At 51.3% G+C, this 23558-nt stretch overlaps 1 protein-coding gene across 1 annotated transcript in view; it reads right to left on the bottom strand.

The window, feature by feature from the left end:
• Positions 1–22422, bottom strand: part of Rilpl1 (Rab interacting lysosomal protein like 1) — a 37945-nt gene extending 15523 nt beyond the window's left edge. The window contains exons 1-4 of the mRNA XM_028766094.1: positions 21707–22422; positions 13400–13550; positions 7346–7464; positions 6620–6841 (exon numbers count right to left, since the gene is read on the bottom strand). Coding sequence (XP_028621927.1) covers positions 6620–6841; positions 7346–7464; positions 13400–13550; positions 21707–22015 — 801 coding nt within the window. The 5' untranslated portion in view covers positions 22016–22422. The remainder of the gene's footprint in view (positions 1–6619; positions 6842–7345; positions 7465–13399; positions 13551–21706) is intronic.
• Positions 22423–23558: the final 1136 nt, after the last annotated feature.

Genomic DNA, 23558 nt, shown 5'->3' with positions numbered 1-23558 from the left:
CCCCAGTTATGGCTATGTTTAGTCAAGACATAGTGAGCTGGGGCTGGAGAGATGGCTCAGTGGTTACGAGCACTGGCTGCTCTTCCAGAGGTCCTAGATTGTATTCCTAGCACCCATACGGCAGCTCACAACTGTCTGTAAGTGTATCTTATACCATGGTATCTGACACCCTCTTCTGGTATGCAGATAAAACAGCCAGAATTAATAAACAATAAATTTTAAGGAAAAAAAAAAAAGACACAGAGAGCACTCTGGCCTGGAGCCAGATCGGCTCTTTTGTGGTAGGGAGGGTCAACGCCTCAGAGCTTAGGTGAGTCGTAGCTGGGCGAATAGTAGTTTTGCCTCTGAGCATTCATAAACTGGAGTGTAGGGAGAACTGGGGTTCTATTAGCCACGGCTCCAGCCTGTGGGCAGCCGGAGCAAAGACTGTCCCAGCTGGAAAGTCTGAAACGGTTCTTTCCAATGTAGCCATCATGCCGGTCAGAGGCCCTTCCAGGCTCATTCCACAAGGGACCGTAGGGTGGCTCAGGTTATCTCAGATAAGCTGTTCCCTTGGGGGCGCTCCGGGCACAGGTGCCAGGAGATGCCTGGAGGCCCCAGGAACAGCATCTCGGGTCAGGGCCTCTAGCCTGAGGCCTGGCCTCCTGGGAGGGCTCCCTTGTGGGATCAATGGAGCCTGGTGACCACAGCTCAGAGCAATTGGGACTGATTATTCTCTGATCACACTGGACCCGGGATCCAGGATCTAAACCCTGGCTCGAGCCAACAACCAGGCCCTTAGGGGATTGTGGGATTTTCTGTCTTTGTTGTTGCTGTGAAACAGTCTCCCTGTGTAGCCCAAGCTGGCCTCAAACTAGAAATGTTGCTGATGCTGGCCCTCAACACCTTCCATAGGCCAAGTGCTGGGGCTTCAGGCGTGTGGCACCATATCCTTGGACACCTTTATTGTACCTGAAGACCTGCTTTCCTTCCTTCCTTCTTTCTTTTTTTCTTTTTTTTCCGAGATAGGGTTTCTCTGTACAGCCCTGGCTGTCCTGGACTCACCTTTAGACCAGGCTGGTCTCGAACTCTGAAATCCGCCTACCTCTGCCTCCCAAGTGCTGGGATTAAAGGCATGCATCATTTGCTTTAACGGGATGTCACTCATCATGGACACTGTAAATGGCCAAACTCTGTGGTTCCTGAATTATAACTCTCAAAGTCCTTTGTTAAAACTCCACAGGGAGAGCTTGTCTGCTGGATGTAAAACTGAGGGTCAATGTGAAAGCTAGGTGTGGAGTTTTGAGGCCAGCCTGGGCTACCTGGTGAGACCTTATCTCAGAAACACCATGAAGGAGGTAAGGATACAGCTTAGTGGGTAGAGCAACTCCGAGACCCCACACTCACGCACACACACCAGGCCTTGGGTTTGACAGCCCTTGTTTGCATAAACCACGTGTGGTTTACACACTATAGTCCTGGCATAGGAGAGGCAGAGGCAGGAGGATCATGAGTTCTGGGTTATCCTTGGATACTGGCCAGCTTGGGCCACATGAGACCTTGTCCCAAAACAAACAAACAAACAAACAAACAAACAAATCATAATAAAGACAAAGGATTGGGGAAATGAGAGAGAAAGCCAGGCTACTGAGGAAATACCAAAAATGGCCTTCTCAGCCAGGCATGGTTGGCTCACACCTTTAACCCTAGCCCGCAGGAAACAGGGGCAAGTACATCCCCATGAGTGTAAAGCCAGCATGGTCTACATTGGGAGTTCCACCACAGCTAGGGATATGTGGAAAGACCCTGTCTCACAAACCCAGCGGGGTGGGATAGGGCAGGGGGTAGTTTCCATTCCAGCTCTGGATTCCTCTACAGCTCCCTTCAGAATGCTCCAGCCCTGCCCTAGGACTGAACCACACACAGCCATGCACTGCATTCCCCAGCCCGCCTCCCGGCTGTCCCCCGCCTGGAATAGCTTGTTCCACATTCCACTGGAAACCTGCCCACCCAACCTGTCCCCACCTCCCCTCCTCCCAGTGCAGGGGCAAACACTCTGCCACTGAGCATGAGTGCTTCAGAGAACCTTCTGGAAGCACCAGGGCCGGCCAGCCATGCCTCTCTGCTCTGCTGTCCCCTCCCCCAGGCCCCCTACATGACTCCACTTGGGGTGCATAAGATTCTGAACCAGTGACTCAGGGCTGTCCCTCCTCAACTGCCAGAAGCCCCAGGCCTCATCCAACCCTGCTGCACTCCTATTTGACTGACAAGCAGCCTGGACTTCACACAGCTCTGAGGCCAGTGGGGCAGAGCGATCCAGGATGTGGACAGCCTGACTTTACTACACCTCATTTCTTTCTATTTTTCTATTCGTGTGCAGAAGCAGAGGCCAGATGTTGCCGTCAGGTGTCTTCCTCAATCGCTCTCTGTTTTATCTGTTTAGCTCAACAATTTTGCCAGACCGGTTAGTTATGGAAGGCCTGAGACACTCTTGTCACCCCACTACCCCACCCTGTCCCTAGTGCTGGGAATGATAGGTGTAAACTCCGCTGTTTTTTTTCTATGTCGGTGCTGAGGATCCAAATTCAGATGTCCAAACTCCGGCCCTTGCATCTCTTTAGCAACAGCATCTCCTCCCCAGCTCCTCTCCGTTCCACAGCTGCCAGAAAGGAAAGGTAAAACCAGCCTGTGCGGCCAGCTGGTGCAAAGTGTCCCTGTCCTCCTTAAGGGAGGTACCAGGAGCAGGGCTAAGAATCACATGGGTCTCAGGGTTGTGTCCTCAGAGACCCAGCTTTAGACCAGCCCTGCTGGGTCCTAAGGATAGAAGCTTGAATTTCTCTTGCATGGTCACCTCATCCTACCCCATGATGGGACTGTGGCCTGGTGGCTCCATCTTGGGCATGTGGCTACTCCCCTGCTGTGGATCTGGCCCAGCCTTTGACTTCAGGCCTGCACTATTACAAAGTCATTGGTACCTGCCACACCTCACTCCCCCTTCAATAGTTCCTTCCATACAACCCCAGGGGTCGTCACACCAGCCCTGTCGTGGGACCCTCGTGCTTTTGTGCAGCAGCTCAGAGCCTGCATGGCGCTCAGAGTGCTCTCTTGTGCTCCAGAGAGCAGCTGTGAGCCCAGCCTACCCACCCAAGTCCCTGAGTCTTCATAGTTCCGCTTGGCATCCCCCTGGCCTGTGGACCCCTCTACGGCAGCCAGGGACTCAGGGGGGCTCAGCACCCATCCTGTAGCCCTCTCCATACGGGGGTGACTGAATGACGAGCCAGTGAGAGAATCCCTGAAGACTTCTGCTAGGACTCATAGGGAAGAGGCTTGCTTAGCAGGCCGATATCAGGGACCCTGTCGTGGCCAGAGCCCACTCGAAAATGATACCAACTTAGAGGTAACAAAACCAAAAAGGCCTGGGTCAAATTCCTCCTGCCATCCTCCGAGCACCTGGAGACAGCTGTACCTGAAGCTGTCAGTACCATCAAGGGTCAGTGACACAGCCAACACACCTCTCCCTCCTTCCCCCCCCCCCTCCAATGAGTAACTTGACTTCATGACACTGTAGGCCAAAATCAAGTCCTAACCGGTTCCTCTAAAGATGGCTTTTTCCTTACTTCTCTCCCAGGACTCTGGCTCATTAGAAGCAACTGGCCCAGATTGATGCACTAGGCAAGAACTGTCCAGGCGGGAGCTCAGTTTCCCATAAATTCATCAGCTTCACAGGTTGACTAGCCGTGTGCGTGAACCTTAAAACAGTCAGTGTGCATTCAGGGGAAGAAACTGCACACCCTGACAGTTCCTGCGTCCACTGGGGTCTCACTTTCTACCTATGGAAATGCCAACATCTCCTCCCTGACCCTACCCCCGGCCACTGCAGAGCCCCACCAGCTGCTGACCTGTCCTTGGGGTTCCTGAGGTCCTCTGGAGGACTATCTATGTGTCAAACCCATTACCTCCTCTTTCTGGCCCTGGGCCTTCTGACAGCTCTGTGTCCTGAAGAGAGAAGTCGCCAGTGTTCCCAGCAGATGCCTGCTTCGGCCTTCTTGTTGGCATCTGCTGGGCATGTGGGGTTCATACCTGCAGCATCCCTGTGCCACTCTGGGGCGGGACCTTGTGGATAAATGTCCCCAATGTCACCCTGTGGAAAGGTAGCCCTGGGAGGGTCTGTGTACTTTTTGACAGCCCCCCCCCTCCAGGGCTGAGCATCCTCAGTTTGGGGTGCAGCCATATCACCAGGCTTCCTGCTTCCCTGTCACACACTGCCTCAGGGGTCACCTCTCAAGAGGGGGTCTTGCCGGAAGCCCTGGTTACCAGCTATTCCTGAGAGACACTAGTGAGGACAACGTCTTACTACCAGGACAGTCTCTCCCTTCCCATGGGCTGGCTATGCTACGGCTGAGACCTTCCCTTCTATGAGCCCCACCCCCACCCCCGCCACAGCACCTGCCAATCCCTCAGAGGCACACAAACTCCTCTCCCTTAGGAACCTGCAGGCCTGACTGCTAACTTCCACCTGCACCTTAGCACCTCCCTGCCATTCACCTTGATTGCCCCAGGCTCTGCCTTCCACAGGGCCTTTGCACAGGCCATTCTTCCCACCTGGAACTCACTCCCCTTTACCCTTACTGATTCTCCCAATCACCCCCTGGAGCCCATCTCAGACGAACCAACCAGTTTAATTCTCCTGATGGTCAAAGAGTCCTCTCTCTAGAGCTCTATCCTGGGAACCCACACAACTAAAGGAAGGGCACTGAATCCCACAGTTGTCCCCTGACCTCCACACACCACGGCACACGCACACATACAACATAAAGAAAAATGTTAAAGTCATTCACATACTGTAACATCCCCCCTTTAAAGAATAAAGTCCAGAGATTTCTAGAATATTCCGAGGTATGCAACCACCACTGCTGTCTAATTCCAGAACGTTTCCCTCATCTCCAAAGAAACTCTGTGCCCATTAGCCATTCACAGCTACCCTAATCCCCACCCCACTCATCCACATTCTGTACTGGATCTGCTCAGTCCAGACACCTCAGATAAATGGAGTCACACAGCACGTGGCCTTAAATGTCTGGCTACTGTCACTCATAGATTCTTCAAGTTTCACCTACTGGATAGTGTGTGCTCATGACTCAATCTTTTTCAGGGCTGAGTCATATTCCACTATGCAGACTATGTATGACCACATTTCCCTACTCACTTCCTAACTGGGTGTCCTCTCTACCTGTCAGATCCTATGACTAATGCTACCATGAACGTCTGTGTAGCTTTTGTTACTGGGCTTTATTTTTGCTTTTGAGATGAGTCTTATGTAGCTCAGGTTAGTCTGAAATTTGCTATGTAGTCAAGGATAACCTTAAACTTCAAATCCTCTCCAGCCTCACCTTCCTGAACACTAGAATTACAGGTGTGATCCATCCTGCCAGCTTGCCCAGGTTTTATTTTTTAAAATGTGTACATGTGTGTGTCTGAAGGTGGCACATGTACAGAGTTTCTCACAGAGCCCAGAAGAGGGCAACAGATGCCCTGGAGCTGGAGTTTCAGCCTCCCAGTGTGGGTATTTAGGGACTGAACCAGGGTCCTTTGGAAGTGCAGCAAGTTCTCTTAACTGCTGAGCCATCTCTCCAGTACCCGTACAGGGTTTTACATGCTTAGTTCTCCTGGGTATCGGTCTAGAACTTCCAGTCCCTATGGTAACTGTGAATACTGTCCTATGCTAAATATATACACCATGGGACAACAACCAGGGCTAGACAATTCTTACTATCTCATCCTCTGTGCCTGTTACAGTGTCAACAGTCACTGGAATGAATGAATGAATGAGTGAATGAATGAATGAATGAAGTTCAGTAACTACCACTGAATTGCAGGCCCAGAATGCTGGAGACAAGGGCTTCTGGCTCAGCTGTGCCCACCTTCAGTTGTGTGTCCTCAGGACAGTGGCTCCCTCTTTCCTTCTCCTTCTCCCCCTCCCTCCTCCCCCCTCCCCTTCTACCTTCTTAGGTACAATGGGAAAAACAAGACAGTTCTGCCTACCTAGTGTTTCGGACTTTTGCTACTTTGTGGTTTTTTCCCCACCCTTTGTTCCCCTATACCCCACACATTTCACCCCCTGTCACTAGATAGCACAGAAAAGATAAAGGGGGAAGAAAGAGAGAGAGAGAGAGAGAGAGAGAGAGAGAGAGAGAGAGAGAGAGAGAGAGAGAGATCCCTGAATCTAATTTCTTTCTTCTTGTCTTTTTTTTTTTTAAAGACTTATTTAAACCACAATCAACCTCTGAACACTCACCAACCACCAACCCCACCTCTCAGGGCTCTAGCATTGATACATCCTCTGAAAAATGCCGGGAATTTCAAACGTTACACAGTTGCAGAAACTATCTGCTGCTGGCAAAACCATGTCTCTGCTAGAGCACGAGACAAATCACAGTCAGCTGCTGCCAACAGTCAGAAGCAAGCCCATATCCCCACACCTGGGATTAAAACAAAAACATATTTTTACGATATTTCTGTTTTGTTTGTTTGTTTGTTTGTTTGTTTTAAGAAACCAAAACTCCAGAATTGTCACTACAGCCTGGTGCTGGCCCACAGTTTGGGTCCCCACACCACCACAACTGTACCCGCTTTCACTCACCTCTTCCTCCTCCTCCCCATTCTGGGTGTGCTCGGCCTGCAGCCTCTCTCGCAGCTTCCCGAGTTCTGCCCGCAGGCTGCCCATCTCCTGCTCCTTGGTCTGCAGATCTGCTTCAAGCTCCACCTTCTGCTCAATCAGGGCCTTCCCCTGGGCCTCCACCACGGTGACCCTGTGCCGAAGGTCATGGTTGATCTTCATTAGCCTCGACTGTTGCTGCTGCAGCTGTGCACAGAAAGAGGCATCGGGTGAGGCTGCCATGTACAGTCAACTAGGTTGTGTTTGAACATTGTCCAAATTTGTTTTTATTTTTGTGACTATGTTTTTAAGACTGTTGATAAGGAATGATAGACAGATGGCTTTCTTTCTTTCTTTCTTTCTTTCTTTCTTTCTTTCTTCCTTTCTTTCTTTCTGTTTTCAGTATGTCTTTCTTCCTGTGTGTGTCTATGCATGACATGTGTGCCTGGTGCCTGTGAACGCCAGAAGAAGGTGTCAGACCTCCTGAGACTGGAGATGCAAACAGTTATGACCGAGAATCGAACCAGGCTCCTCTTGAAGAGCAGCAGCCACTCTTAACCACCGAGCCACGTCTCAAGCCCCCTTCCATGGGTTTATGAATGGACGACTCTGGCTCTCAAGCCCCCTTCCATGTTTTATGAATGAATGACTCTGGCTCTCAGTGGGGCCATGAATTAGGTGAGTGAACTCAAATCAGCGCTGGTCACTTACAGCTTCGACGTCCTCGTTCTTCAGACCCAGCTCCCTGTCTTTGGCTCGGATCTCATCCCTCTGCTTGTCCACCACCTCCTTCAGCCTCTTCATCACCTGCCGCTCACGCTCTGACATACCTAGGGGAAGGTGAGACTGGCAGTTGAGCTACCTCCCCTTAGCACAGGCTCTCCCATCGTGTCACACTGCAAGAGGGCCGGAGCTCTCCCCCCCCCCCCAAGACCCAACTTCCTCAAGCCTCCCATGGACCCTGCACACACCCCGGTGACTGCTCCTGCCTTCAGTCTTGCCAAGTATATTCCTACCTCACCGTCTCCCTCCCCTCTTCCCTCTACCTGAAGCTTTTCCGTCCGTCCTCCATTGGATCATGTACGGCTCATCTACTTGGTCCCCTCTGCACGATGGCTCCCCTCCTTAACTCCCACCCCTTGACTCACTTCCAACAGCACCTGACAATAACAACACGGTGTCACATATCATGACAGGCGTGACCTCACACAGTGACCCAGAGGGTAAGCCTCCAAAGCTCACACTAATCCTGTAAAGCCACACTTGGCTGTGTGGCTCTGGGCTCTCTTAATGTCTCTGTTTCCAAATTCATACAAACGGGATGGTGGTTGCACATCCTCAGGGCAGACTGGAAGACAGGTGGAACCAACACCCCGCGCTTGGTGGACAGCCACTCTCCCAGGAGACCATCGCCGAGGCAGGGGAAGTGCTGAGTACCCACTTGCCACACATATGGAACCTTTCAGGCATTTGGTGAAAATAGGGTGTAGTGGCACACGTCTTAAGTCCCAGAATCCGGAGAACTCTATGAGTTCGAAGCCAGCCTGATCTACATCATAATGAGTGTGAGGCTAGTTTGGGCTACATAGAGAGACCCTGCCTAAAATAAAAAGGATATTTGGCGAGCCAGGTCTAGCAGCATAGACCTTCAATCTCAGCACTCCAGAGGCAGAGGCAGTTGGATCTCTGAGTTCAAGGGTAGCTTGGTCTACACAGCAAGGTCCAGGCTACTCAGAGCTACAGTGAGACCCTGCCACCACCCCTACCCTAGCTCAGAAAAATAAATAAATAAAAATAAGAATCAGAAACCAGGCCTGGCCGGGCGGTGGTGGCGCACGCCTTTAATCCCAGCACTTGGGAGGCAGAGGCAGGTGGATTTCTGAGTTCGAGGCCAGCCTGGTCTACAGAGTGAGTTCCAGGACAGCCAGGGCTCCACAGAGAAACCCTGTCTCGAAAAACCAAAAAAAAAAAAAAAAGAAACCAGGCCTGCTGAGAAAGTTCAGTGCTGAGTAAACACAAGATTAGGGTTCGGATCTCCAGAACCAACTGAGACGTCGGGTGGGTGTGGCAAATTGACACTGACACTCCAGCCTCAGAAGACAGAGGATCAAGACCAGCCACATCCATGAGCTCTGGGGTCTGATTGACAAAGCCTGCCCCCGTGTATAAAGTAGAAGAGAAATGAGACACACACACATAAACTCAAGCATGGATACACAAGAGAAGAAAACAATTCAAAAAAATCTAGTGAATCATGGTGGCACACACCTGCAATTCTAGCAACAGGGAGACAGAGGCAGGAGGGTTGCTGCAAGTGTGAGGCCAGCCTGGGCTACCTAGCAAGACTGTGCCCTCATATTATCCCCAAAAGGTCCACAGAATGACTAAGAAGGTTAGAAGCTCATTTAGCAAGCCTGGGCCGATTCCATCCCCAAACCCATGTACAAATGCCTCATGGGGTGGTACACATCTGTACACATCTGTAATTCCAGCATCCCTACCAGGAGACGGAAGGCAAGAACTGCCTGGAAACTAGAGGGCCCAGTGAGCCCGGACTACATCACAGCAACAGAAAGGAGAAAGTCCTGGTCTCAAAGAGGTGGAACTCAAGACCCGGTTTCTCAGAACTGACCTCTGACCTTCATGTATATGCACATGTACACACATTCACACACACAAAATTTTGTAAAAATAGATTCTAGAAACTTGTTTGCTTATGTGTGTGCCCACAGAGATCAGAAAAAGGTGTCAGATCCCCTGGAACTAGGAGTTACAGATTTCTGTGAGCTACCATGTGGGGCGCTGGGAATCGAACCTGGGTCATCAGCCAGTGCTCTGAACTGCTGAACTTTCACACTAGCCCACAATTTTTTTTAAATAAATGAATACATTGTAATTTCAGAAACGACCCCCCCCAAGCAGGATACTTATTGAGCTACATTGTATTTTTGTACTGGCAGTGGAGCTCAGTGATTAGGCAGTAGAAGAGGAGGTGGAACTGGGAGAGAAAGAGAGGAAGGGGAGAAAAGGGAAGAGGCTATCAGCCATGGAGAATCACGGATGGGTCGAAAGCTGTCCTGGGTAGCAACTTCTATCAAAAGGTTAGATATTGGGTAACAACTCTAATTGTGTGGGCATCTTGTTGATTGAGCAGTTCTAAATATATAAATCCTTTAGATGATCATTAAGCTTTAAGAGTCTCATTTCTACCGGGTACTTCGAGGATGGCAGATACTGTCTGGGGTTCAGCCGAGCTTTGTGGATGCTGGCATCTCGTGGGTGCCAGGGCCCGTGCATCTAGCTAGCCGGAGCCCTAGTCAGAGCCGAGGAGCAGCGGGAACTTGGTGGCTGCGCGGGAACAAGCCGGACTGGGCGCCATTTTCTAAATATCCCCCTATACCCCCCCCCCCCGTTTCAGAAGCTAAAGTTCAAGGTGGGGGTGGGGAGTGAATGAGTATGGCCAGGGGAGTTCTTTGTACCATGCCCCCTGCTGTTATCAGTCTCCATGACACGTCTCTGCTTTCCTGTCTGTCACATTCTCTGCCTCCATCAAACTTGTGACTACATCTAGTGTCCACCAGAATAATCTGTCTAACTCCATCTCGATAGTTTGAACTTTTCTTCGTAAGGAAAAAAAAACCAAAAAACAAAAAAACAACCAAATCGAAACCAAAAAAACCAAAAAACAAAAACACAACCAAATTGAAACCAAAGAAGGGGCTGGAGAGATGGCTCATTGGTTATGAGTGCTTGCTGCCCTTGCAGAGGACCTAGGTTCAGTTCCCAGCACCCACACGGCAGCTCACAACCCTAACTCCAGTTCCAGGGATCCAGTGTCCTCTGCTGATCACTATGGCATTAGACACACATATGGTGCCCAAATTATATATACAGCATAAAATAAAATAAAGGACCACGTGTAGTCAGCTCTGCTCTGTTCCTGATGACAAAATTACTCTTCCAGAGTTTCAGGGCCACTCACTGGCAGAGATATACAAGTCTCTCTAGTGCACCCCTCCCCTCTTCCGAACTGTGCAGTGGCTGGACACCCTCAGTTCACAGCCCTGTGTGCTGACAGCTCTCTAGCCGGACAGATCTCAAAGGAGATTTTTATTTTTATTTTTTGTTTTCCAAGACTCGGTTTCTCTGACAACCTTGTCTGTCCTGGAACTAGCTCTGTAATCCAGGCTGGCCTTGGACTCAAATTGATCTCCATGTCTCTGCCTCCAGAGTACTGGGATTAAAAGCCAGCGACACCACTGCTCAACAGAGAGGATTTTTTTTTTTTTTCAGAGAGGATTTTTAATCTGAAGGCTTCTGTGGTGAGATGGAAGAGACCGGAACACAGCACCTGTCAGTATTCAGAAATCCAGTGGCCCATGTAGGGCGGATACTTCTGAACAACCCTCCGTCCCCTAAATCACATCCACAGAAATCTGACCCCTGAACCTGAGCCTTCATATGACCCTTGACCCTAGTCCTGCACCATGTCATTCTTGACTGATTCTCAAGGTCACCAGCATCAACTTTCCCCCAGGGTACTGCCTGCCCCATGCCTGTTCCTCTAGTAAGTGGGGAACACTTGGTCCCTGCTGTGTTCCCATGGTTTCCCCACAAAATAAAAATAACCTTGAAGGCAGCCTGGCATCTGCCTGGCTCTTGGCTCCAGCGGGGGCCGCAGCATGGAGAACACAGCTCTCCAGCTGGTCCCACAGAAGCTGAGCACACTCAGAGTTAAGTGCATCTCCTGCACACACCTTATGCTGGTCCATGCTGGTCAGCAGGGACTGGGCAAGCTGCAAGGGTAGAGCCACATTCCCAGTGGGAAGGGGCCTCAGGAAAAGCAGCTCAGAGCTAGAGTGGGCTGTGGGTTTCCCAGATCACCCTAAGAGGTCTCATAGGCTACACCAAGACTTTCCTAAATAAAATGATTCCACAATTCCATTCCTAGATGTGGACCCCATAGAAGCTAAAACCAGGCCTCCTCCTAAACACTGAAAAGATGTTCCTAGCAGCCAAAAAGTGGATACAACCAGAAAACCCCAACTATAGGTGTATGACAGACATGGTCCATGCACACAACGGAATAATACACAGCAGTGAAAAGGGACAGAGAAACCACCAACATCCATTAAAATACAGACAGACCTAGAAAGCACCAAACTAAGATGCCAGACACACTGATGGGAGAGGGACCACTACGCTTTCTCCCATTCGAACTTAGCAACCAAGGCACACAAAGGTCTTGTGATTCCATCAAATCACATAGCACTGCAACACACTGCTGTCTAAAGCCATCAAATACATCTCGACGAAGAATTCCAGACCAGGATTCAACTGACAGGGTTTCTCTGTGTAGCCCTGGCTGTCCTGGAACTCACTCTGTAGACCAGGCTGACCTCAAACTCAGAAATCCGCCTGCCTCTACCTCCCAAGTGCTGGGATTAAAGGCGTGCGCCACAACTGCCCGGCCTTTATCAATATCTTATTTCTTCATTTGTGTTTAATTCTAGTGTGTGTGTGTGTATGTGTGTGATATGCTTACTTGAGAAGGTCAGAGAATACCTTGCAAGTGTCTGTTTCCTCTCCCTACATGTGGGACCCAGGGATTAAACCCATGTCATCAGGCTTAGCAGCAAGTGCTGTGCCCATTGAGCCATTACACGGGCCCTTGTCTCTTCTTTTTAAATTCTTTTATTACTTTACTCCCCCACCCCACCCCCAGAGTGTCACTATGTAGTATTGGCTGTCGTAGAACTCACTCTGTAGACCAGTGCTGGCTTCAAACTCAGACTCACCTGCCTCCGCTTCCCAAGGGCTGGCATTGCAGGCATGTGTGACCACGCTGGCCTAGAATCCAGTCCAGAACCCCATACATGCTAAACAAGGACTCTATCAACTGAGCTGCATCCCCAGCCCCAGAGTTTCTCCTCTCCAAGCTATAACCACAGATTCTACAGAGCCTTCCTCCAAATCCACTCTTGTCCATCAAACCAGACGGTGGGGCCGGGGATTTGCTCAGGCTAAAGAGCCTGCAGCCAGGTGTAGTAGCACATTCCGTTAATCCCAGCACTCAGGAGGCAGAGCTCTGTGAGTTCAAGGCCAGCCTGGTCCAGTTCTGGGACCAGACAGAACTACACAGTGAGACCCTGTCTCAAAAACAAGTCAAAAGAAATAAATCTGAGTTAGCTTCCTTGGTGTCAGCTACAAGAGGCAGAACCGGATGTCAACGGATGACGGCTGGATGGAGCTTGCAAGGGTCCAGACCAAACTCCACTATCTATTCTTGCTTGCCCAGCTCCAGCAGAGTCAGGTATCAAGGTCCCAGGTACTGCTGACAGGACAGATGACAGTTGACGGCCTCAGTGCCACCCTGATGACTGGATCTAAAGTGACCACAAGTTGCTACCCTACGCCCCCATCTCAGCCCTTACATAGCCCTTACATCTGCCATCAATCAAAGGAAGACATCTTTTTACTGTTCTCATATCTACTGCCCATCCCCTCTGTGTTAAAACAGAGTTTCAAGTGGCCAGGGTCTGGCGCATCCAATGTGTGTCCCAGGGCCCAGAGGAAACATGCACACATGCAGGACGGTGGAAAACCACGACATCTAGTTGAGTTCACATCAACATCAGTGAACTGGGCCCCCCCCCCCCCCCGAGTCATTTCTCTCCTGGAAGAGTCAAGACGTGAATCCACCTGCCCACAGGAGCCTAATGGCCTCTGACTGGTCACGGGGACCGCTGGGATGGTGTGCCTCACCTTCCTGCTTCTGGAGCTCCTCCTCGGAGAAGCCCACGTCCTTGTGGTTGAGGTTGGTCATCAGCTGCTTATTCTCCTCCTGCAGCTGGGCAATCTGGGACAGGAGGTCCTGGGCTTCACCTCTCCACACATCCTCTACCAACTCCAGCTCCTGTAGGGGGGACAGCAAGGGACACAGCAGGATCAGAGCCACCGAGGATCTCACCGGCCCATCTGGACAACTGCTCTGTTTCTGGGATTTGGAGCCACCCCCTTGCTCCAAAAGAAGCAGGTCTATGGTGCACAGAGCCACCCGGGCCTCCTCTGCTGATGTGTGCACCGTGTGGACCGAGCCCAGCTGTGTGGATAAGCCAACCCTTGCTACAGAGTCCTGAGTCCCCAATCACCTCTTCAAGGCACAAAGAGGCTCCAGAGACCCCATGACAGCGCCTCAGCTCTAGGGGTCCTCTGCTCTCTAGGACATCTACCCGAGGCAGCCTGAGCCGCTCACATAACCACCCAGAGTCTCGGTTTCCTTTGCTGAGGGAAATGAAACTTCTAGGTCTAAAATACACGTGAGAGCATTTGAGATTAGTCCGTTAACAGTGTTTGCTGGTCATGGAGGCTGAGGCAGGAGGATGTCTTCAAGTTAGAGGTTAGCATGGGCTATAAGAAAAAAAAAATCTGCTGGGCGGTGGTGGCGCACACCTTTAATCCCAGCACTTGGGAGGCAGAGGCAGGTGGATCTCTGAGTTCGAGGCCAGCCTGGTCTACAGAGTGACTTCCAGGACAGCCAGGGCTATACAGAGAAACCCTGTCTCAAAAAACCAAAAAAAAAATCTCTGAAATTTCAAAAGGGCTCTGAGGTAAAGAGTAAAGAGTGGGCCTTGGTCTGATGGAGGATGCAATTTGGTTCCTCAACACCTTTTGTGGCCCACAAAGGCATGGTCATTCATGTACATACATAGTCACACACACACACACACACACACAAAAGAATAAAAATAGGACCAGATGTGGTCCTTGAATCCTAACATTTAGAAGGCAGAGGCAGGCAAATCTCTATTAATTTGAGGCCAGCCTGGTCTACATAGCGAGTTCCAGGCCAGCTAAGGCTACACCGTAAGACTCTGTCTCAAAATATTAAGAATAGCAATAAGAAATATTAAGATTATAAAATGAATCTTTAAAAAAATCACTTATTTGCTTTACTTTCTGTATACATGAGTGTTCTGCACATATATGCACTACATGCAGTACCCAAAGGAGCCAGAAGATGGCGATAGAACCTCTGGAACTGGGGGTGCAGGCAGTTGTGAGCAACCATGTGGGTGCTAGGAACTGAACTTGGGGTTCTCTGCAACAGGAGTTAAGTGTTCTTGCCTACTGAGCCATTCTCCAACCCTCCCCCCAAATACATTGAAACAAAATTTTTCTTTAAAAAGTATTTGAAGAGCCAGACATGGGGTATACACAACACCTCTAATCCCAGCGCTCAGAAGGTGGAGGAGGGAGAAATTTGATGCAAGTCTGGCTGCACCGTGAGACTTGGTCTCCAACAAACAAGAAACGACAAACTGGTAGGAGCCAGAGTTGGTGATGTTCATCCCTGTGGCATTCTGCACAACAGTCTGAAAGGCAACCCAAATCTACCCAGGACAAGGCAACCCTAACCTCGGATCTGCCCAAGAGGTGTGAAGACACCTGACTAAGCTGGGAGTAATACCACACACCTGTGATCCCAACGTTCAGGAAGCTGAGGCAGGAGGCTTGCGGTAAGACACCCACACGATCGTGTATACACACAAAGGTCTGTAGCAATGTTGCTTACAGCAGAAAGAAGCGAGGCAGCATCTACCTGCCCAGGAAGGCATAAATAAGCCAACCCATCACGACAATGGGCTATTATCTGCACATAAAATGGAATGAAATGTTGCCAATGCTATCCTCAGCTAAGAGGAGAAGCCAGGTACAAAAGAACACACAGTCCGCAATGTCATTCCTATGAAATGTCCCAACAAGCAAATCCACAGAGATAGAGGTAACCTGAGGTGTCTGGCTGGAGCTGAGGGGCACCAGGAGTGTGCTTCTCTTTGAAGGCAATGCGAACCCCCTCAACTTCACTGTGGTGCTGTCTGTACAACTGTGAACACGGGAGCAGCCACGTGAGTGCATGAATGAGGTCGGGAGGCACCATGGCTGTGGCTCAGACACAAGGCAAGCTGAAGGTTGCATCCTGTCAACACAAGCTTGCTTGAGACGCTGGGAATGGATCCAAGGGCTTCACACACACTATACAAGTTAGACAAATACTCTACCACTGAGCCACGCCCCCAGCCCCTCACTGGAGGATTCTAGGCAGGGGCTCTACCACCGAGCCATGCCCCCAGCCCCTCACTGGGGGATTCTAGGCAGGGGCTCTACCACCGAGCCATGCCCCCAGCCCCTCACTGGGGGATTCTAGGCAGGGGCTCTACCACTGAGCCACGGCCCCAGCCCCTCACTGGGGGATTCTAGGCAGGGGCTCTACCACTGAGCCACGCCCCCAGCCCCTCACTGGGGGATTCTAGGCAGGAGCTCTACCACTGAACCACACCCCCCAGCCCCTCATTAGGGGATTCTAGGCAGGGGATCTACCACTAAGCCACGCCCCCAGTCCCTCACTGGGGGATTCTAGGAAGGGGCTCTACCACTGAGCCACGCCCCCAGTCTCTCATTGGGGGACTTTATTCAGGGACTCCACCACTGGGCCACATCTCCGGCAACCCTATTGGTCTCACTAAACTGTCCACGCTGGCCTTGAACTCACCCCATACATTAGGAAGGCTTTGTTTTGATTCTCCTGCCTCAGCCTCCCCAGTAGCTGGGATTATAGGCTTGTACCACCAGGCCCGGATATGCCAACCCAGGCTTGAACTTCGTTCGGACTACAAATAGCTGATCTTGGGCAAGCTCTTTAAACCCTGAGTGCCCCAGAAATGAAAACAGTATGTCCCTTTGAGGGCTGTTAGGGGGACGAGACAGGCAGCTGGATGAGAAGGGTTTAAAATGGCACTTGGCACACAGAATGCGCAGTCAGGATGTGGCCAGCCTTCCCCTCCCACAGTCTGTCACAGGCTGGCCAGGTGGCGGGACATCTAGCACTACCCTCGATCTCGTAGAGAAGTTTCCCCATCCGACTTTCTGTCACGAAATTGTGGCCCTGAGGAAATGAGGCCTTGGCTGTATATACAGCCAACTTCTGGTTCAAGGCCCCGAGGGGTCTGAAGTATCAGGTCAGGGTGAGAAGTGATGGAGGAACAATCAGGGACCTTCCTACACACAGGGGTTGCCTGGAAACCGAGCCAGACCCTTCCTCTGCCCCGAGCTGGTACAGGCAGAACGCTGAGTAGTCAGAATGGGTGTCAGGAACAACGAGCTAAGCAGGTGGGGCAATGCCCTATCACCCAACAAAGATATCCACATGCCAGTTCCCAGAACCTAACAATGTCACCTTCTATAACAAAAGGGACTTTGACCGTAAGAAGATCTGGTGGGTCTACGAGCTCATAGGGCCCTTATAAAATGTCAGTGGGGTCGGAGTAAGAGAGGATGTGGCATAGGTTGAAACCTACATGTTACATGCTGGCTCTGAGCATGAAGGAAGGGGCCACAAGCCAGGGGAGGTAGACAGCAGAAGCTGGGAAATCCAAAAAGAAATAGAGACACCCTCCCTCCCCACCAGAGCATCCTAAACCAATGGAATCTCTCCAACACCTTGATTTTTATTATCATTATTATTATTACATTTTATTTCGTTCTGGGGGCAGAGCCCAGGGCCTCACACACATCCAGCACAAGGTACACCCCCTTGCCAAGCCTTCTGTGTATCTTTTTGAGACAGAACTTCACTAAGATGCCCCTAGCTTGGCCTAAAACTTGCCATTCTCCTGCCTCAGCCTGCCAAATGGACCACCAGGTCCAGTTGTTGAGTGTAATCCATTTCCGACTCCTGGTTTCTGGAGCGTTCCCCAGTCCTGTCCACATTGGTCTTGTTGCCCGTATGTACCCATGGTTCCTTGCTCCACTGTACCCACTATATGAATTACCCAAACAACACATCTCTCCTGCTTTGAGCCACTGGTGGTATCTTATGGCAACCACAGGAGACGAATATAGATTTCAGCCTCCGTTGGCTTTGATTTTCCTCTCATGTAGCCCAGGTTACCCTCGAACTCCCTTAGGAGTCCAGGCTGGCCTTGATGTCCTGGTCCTCCTGCCTCCACTTCCAAGTGCTGGGATTACAGGCATGCGCTCACCATGTCTGGTTTTTAATATTGCTGGGAATCGAACCCAACCCCCCATGCATGCTAGTAACCACCCTACCCACTGGGCTGCAGCCTCAGCCCTTCTTTTCTTCTTCCTTTTCCTTAGGATTTATGTTTAATTACGTGTAGGTGTGTATGTCTGCTTGTGGGTACCGGCCTCCCCTCCCGACCTCTCTGTGGGCTGGCTCCTCTCTTCATCCAACCCTCAGCTCAGGCACTGTCTCATCAGGAACTTCCCTGAGGACCTTCCTCTAGACAGCCTTCACCAAAGCTCCGGGATTTACTTCCTTCACGGCACTTAATCATACGCTGACATCTCCGTTTATTTTTAAATATATGCACTCACGCTAGTACGGGGGAAATACATAGTGGATTTCAAACGTGAGGTTATTGAAAAGAATGAGGGCCCTCTAATTTGGCTTATTGGATCTGACTTGACTAGGTAACCACATGGTAGTTTCCTATGGCTTGTCCTCTGATCTCCACGTGTGTGGCCCCTCACCAAATATAAATAAATAAATAAATAAATAAATAAATAAAATAATTAAAAAAATTTTTTTGAAACAGGGTTTCTCCATGTAGCCCCGGGTGTTCTGAAACTCATTCTATAGACTGGGCTGGTCTTGAACTCAGAGATTTGCCTGCCTCTCCTTTCCAAGTACTAAAGCTGTGGGATTAAAGCTGTGTCCCACTACTGCCTGGGGAATAAAATATGGCTCAGTAGGCAGAGTGCTGCTTGCTTGGCACGCACAAAGCCTTGGGTTCTATTCCCAGTACCGCATAAACTAGGCCCAGTGCCCCACACCATGGAGGTAAGAGGCAGGAGGATCAGCAGTTCAAGGCCACCCTCTGATTCATACCAACTTTGATGCTGGCCTGGGATACGTCAGACCCTGGCTCACAATAAAAAAAAGAAATAAAAATTGTTTATAGGCTAGGCATGATGTCATATGCCTTTAATCCAGGGAGGCAGAGGCGGGCAGATCTCTGAGGTGAAGTCCAGCCTGGTCTACAGAAAAGTTTCAAACTAGTCAGGGCTACGCAGAGAAACGCTGTCTCAAGGGAAAAAAAATTAGGTTAAAAAATATTAACGGGTCTGGAGAGCCAGCTCACCGATAAAGAACACTGATTGTTCTTCTAGAGGACATGGGATGAATTCCCCAGCTTCTACACGTTGGCTCACAACCATCTAAAAAAACCTCCAGTCACCCTCTTCCGGCCTCTGCGGCACAAAGCATGTAGCATACAGACATCCATGCAGGCAAAGCACTTGGACGTATAAATTGAAATTAAAAATAAAAAAATAATAAATACTCAGTAATTCTTTTAACGAAGAGAGGGCAGAGCACCTGTCTAGGGCATTCGAACCTCTGGGTGTGATGCAATCTGCGTGCTGAATCCATGGAAGACTGGAAGCACAACGGATGTAGCGCTTTCTATTCTCTGTGTAAAAATTAACACACCTGCTGGGCGGTGGTGGCGCACGCCTTTAACCCCAGCACTTGGGAGGCAGGGACAGGCGGATTTCTGAGTTCGACGCCAGCCTGGTCTACAGAGTGAGTTCCAGGACAGCCAGGGCTACACAGAGAAACCCTGTCTCAAAAACAAACAAACAAACAAAACAAACAAACAAACAAAAAATTAACACACCTATTTCCTCCTAGCACGGACTCTCCCTTGCTATGGAAGGACACGGCCCTAGAACTGAGGCCCACAGGAGCCAGACCTTCACCTACATCCCCAACGCCCGGAACATGGAAGTACATTTGGGGTTTGAGGATGTGGAGTATAGCGTAATGCCCTGGACCATGGCCATATAGTCGCTGAGTGAACAACTCAGACTGTGTGTGTTCCATACAGGCATACCGCCCCGCTCTCTGTATTCTTGCCCACCTGCTGCCTGACTTGAGAACCGGTCTTGGTTTTCCCCCTGCTGGATCCCGCCCACATCACCCAGGACAGCACTGTCCACACCACGGCATGTCCCCAGGGCTGCACACTGCATCATCAGACAGAAACATGGGTCCATGGCCTGGAGCTGAGTGATGAGCCCATTGGAATAGGTTTAATTGTCTGAGTAAGGACAGAGCACAGACTTTCCGAAGCTGTGTTTACAGAGAGAGGAGTCAGGAATCAGGAGACAGACAGAGCATGCTGAGGCTTTGGGGGTGGGGGTAAGTAGCTTGAAGAGTCACTGGCTATAGAAGAGAGATCAGATGGGCCTATTCGGACCTTACACACAAGCCACATCACACAAAGAGGCCTGGGCTGGGGAAGGAGGGATTCTACCCTAGCTATTTACAAACAAACGCTAGTGCCTACTTCCTGGCCGCAGCTGGTGACATTCTGAAGCAACAAGTGCCGCTGAGAATTCCATCGGACTTGGTGACCTGTGATGGCCCAGCCCAGCTGCAGTAGAAATAAAGCACTGGGAGGGGACACTTAATAGTGCCAGCGGGACTTCTGGCAGACACCAGGCTGACCGTGGTAGGATGAATTCAGCACGGGAGGGCCAAGAGGCCCTCTAGGGGAGGTGGAATATGGGGGTGGGGGGAGTAGAAATGCCTAGGTAGGGGCTCCAATAATCTCTGGGGTATCTCACTAGGTTCCTACTCCAGACTTAACACTGTGGGCCTCTGGTGACAAACTCATTTATCCACTGGGCCATCTTGCTGGCCCCAGGGTCTTTGTGTCCAGTAATCACCCCTGATGTTGAACTGTGATTACCCTGCATTAGCAGAGGACCCCATGACACAGAGAGGCCAGCATCTGCCCCAAAGCTCACAGCCTGTCAACCGTGGGGTTTGAAACCGGGCTGTCTGGCTCCAATGTCCCACTGGTCCTGAGACTCTGGAAATTAATTACAGGACTGAGGGAGGTACCTTCCGGCTCCAAGTGTGATCCTGGAAACATGGCTGGCTCTGAGGAGCTCAGTTTCCTTCCTGACCCCAGGGTGCAGGACGAGGGGGGATAAACACAGCCAACTCTGTCCATAGGACTCTCTTATACACACCCATGGTCTGTCTTCAGGGTGACACCAGACACCTAGTTTTGACCATTATCTCCGAAAACTTAAGATCTATCCCAACAGTATACAATAGAGGATGGCCTGCCAGCCAGTTTCAGAGAGGCCAACCAAACTTCCTGAGGCCACACAGCAAGCCAGGACAGGTTCTAGCATCCAGGGAAAAAGGAGTTTCCTCCCATTCGAAGTCCGAGAGAGAGAGAGAGAGAGAGAGAGAGAGAGAGAGATCTGTCAAAAGCTGCCCAGGCTGAGGTTAGGACAGGAAACCACACGTCTCCCGCTTCCCTTCCTTAGGCACCTAGTCTGGTCTAGTCTCCCAAAGGCAGACGACCGCTCCTCGGGCAAAGGGAGGGCCTGACAGCCACTTGAAGCTATTCAGTCCCCTAAGTCAAGCAGGCTGGAGAAGAGACCCTGGAAGTATCTCCCAAGGGTAACCTGGAGTAAATCCCTCTCCATTTAAACCCTCTGCTTCCTCATCTGTAAAGTGAAGAAAATCCTCATACTTTTAAGAGAATTAAAGATACAATCGAGACAGGGGAAGCGCAGGTGAATATACTGGTATCCTGGGAAGAAAGTTGCAACTAGGAAGCCCAAGGGGGGCTCAGTACTGGGGAGCTCACTCTGAGGGCCCTGGAGGGACTTAGGATAGGATGAAAAGGGGTGGGTGGGGAGTGACTTCCTTCCTGGAATAAAACAGTACTAAGTACGGTATCCACTGCATCCCCTTTGGTCCTCGGTAGGCGGGTTCTACTGTAATCGCCACTAGAAAGACCAGGAGAAGGAGCACAGAGAGGCTCAGCAAGTTACCCAAGGTCACACTGCTACTCAATGCTCCAGGCTGGGCCAAGAGGACCCGAGCCTCCCTTCCTCTTTCATCCGGCTCTAGACACTGTGTACACTCATCCACAAAGGACGCTAGCGGCTGCCCAGGCTCGAAGGGCATCCCATGGAGCCGACGCCCCTTGCCCAGACCCGCAGACTGAGGCCTCCGCCCACCTTTTGATGCTTGCGCTCCTTTTCAATGCGGTCCATCCTCTCTACGCGCAACCGGTCCAGTTCCAGGCGCAGCTCGTCCAGCTCGGGAGCGACGTGGTGCCGGCTAACCAGCACCTCGAGGATCTCCAGGACCCTCACGACCTTGGGCATGAGGCGTGCGATGGCCTCGCAGCCGTGTTGGTCGATGACCCTCTCGAACTCGTGGCCCACGAGCGACGCGATATCGTACACGTCCATGACGGTCAGCTCCGCCACGTTCTTCTCCAGCGCCGTCAGGGCGGCGGGCGGCGACCCTAGCGGCTCCTCCATGGCCCGGCGCGGGCTCCTCGCCGTCCGTCTACTCCCGTAACTCGTGAACTTGGGAGGGGGGGCGGGGGGGCTGGAGCACCGCGGGGAGGAGGGCGAGGGCGGCGGCGCGTGCGCAGGCCCGCAGCGTCTCCCGACTTGAGGTTCCGACTCGGAGCGATGGAGACGCGGGTCCCGGCCTGAGAGGCGGTGGCGCCCGGTGCCCGGAGGGACCGCGGCCCCGAGACTCCTCCCGGGGAGGAGAATCAAACTTTAGCGACGCCGAGTGACTCCGGTTGGCCGGCTCCTCCCCGTGGGAACGCTGCGAGGCGACGTGGGCTTGGAGGGGGTAGGGGAGCGCGTCTCTTGTCCCCGGGGGGTCTCGGTACGCGGCCCCGCGAAGCCGAAGCTCCGCCCCCGGCTCCGGTCCCGCCTCCCGGGCTCGGGTCCCCAGGACCCGGGCCCTGCTCCACCTCCTCCGGTCGCGCTCCGCCTCCCCGGCAGCGGCCGCCACCGCGCACGGCCATTGGTTGCTGCAAGAGGAGGCGGAGTCTGCCTGCGGAGGGATGGGGTCAGGAGGTGGGCTCCCCCTGCGATCCAGCTAGTGCAGGGGGACCCTCGCACCTAGGACCTCCCTGCTGCTCTGTGGCCCACCCTGCGCCCTAGCAGGCACCTCAAGTACAAAGCCCACAGAGAACAAGGGTCCTCTGTCCCCAAAGCCGGCCAGTGCCCCACCCGGATTCCAGCTCATCCTGGGGATCCTATGACCCCCGAAGGTCTTCCCTCCCGTCTGCTCCGCTGTCCACCACTACTCCGTAGCACCCCACCCTCTGCTCCAGCAGAGTCTAAGCTGACTTCAGTCCACAAAGCAAAGCATCCTTGACCTCCAAAGCCGCTGCCTGCCCGGCCACTACCCCTCGAGCTGAGACAAAAACTTCACATCGCAATGGAAGTTGGGAATATGGATTTCAGTCCCAAGACTGATTCTGAGCTCTCTTCGTCCTTTGGCCTCACCAAATACACTTGTCCATCAGACCGCAGCCCGAGACAGGCGAGATTATCCTGAATCTGCCCCTGCCCCCTCTCTTCTGTTTCCACGTTGGAGGAGGAACCCCTTGAGTTCCCACCATGGAAAAATGCCTTCCGCATATGAAACCTTAGGTTCCTAGAGGCTTTTGGTCCTTCAGGACAGAAGTTTTTGTTGTTTTTGTTTCTTTTTGAATTGCTGGCTTGCAATTCACTTTGTAGACCAGTCTAGCTTTGAACTCATAGAGATCCTCCTGCCTCTTCTTCCTTGAAGGCTAGGATTAAAGGCATGTGCCCCATTTTATCCCATTTACAAATTTAGAAGGCCCAGAGGTTGCAGTAGACCCCACCCCAATCTCTGTTTTTCTCTGTTTAGTGTCTGGAAACAATAAATGATAACAGAAGAAAGAAACAATGTATACGTTTTGTAGAACTTTTGATACAGTATATTATTAGGACAATATTACTTTATTGTTAAAAAAATCTTACTCTTGTACAGGGCCTAGGTAATACACTAAACCTTATCACAGATAAATATATA

The sequence above is a fragment of the Grammomys surdaster genome, unplaced genomic scaffold, assembly GCF_004785775.1.
Source record: "Grammomys surdaster isolate TR1022 unplaced genomic scaffold, NIH_TR_1.0 166, whole genome shotgun sequence".
In the NCBI taxonomy this organism is placed as follows: Eukaryota; Metazoa; Chordata; class Mammalia; order Rodentia; family Muridae; genus Grammomys; species Grammomys surdaster.
Note: the sequence above shows the minus strand (reverse complement) of the source record. Positions and strands in the feature narration are given on the sequence as shown.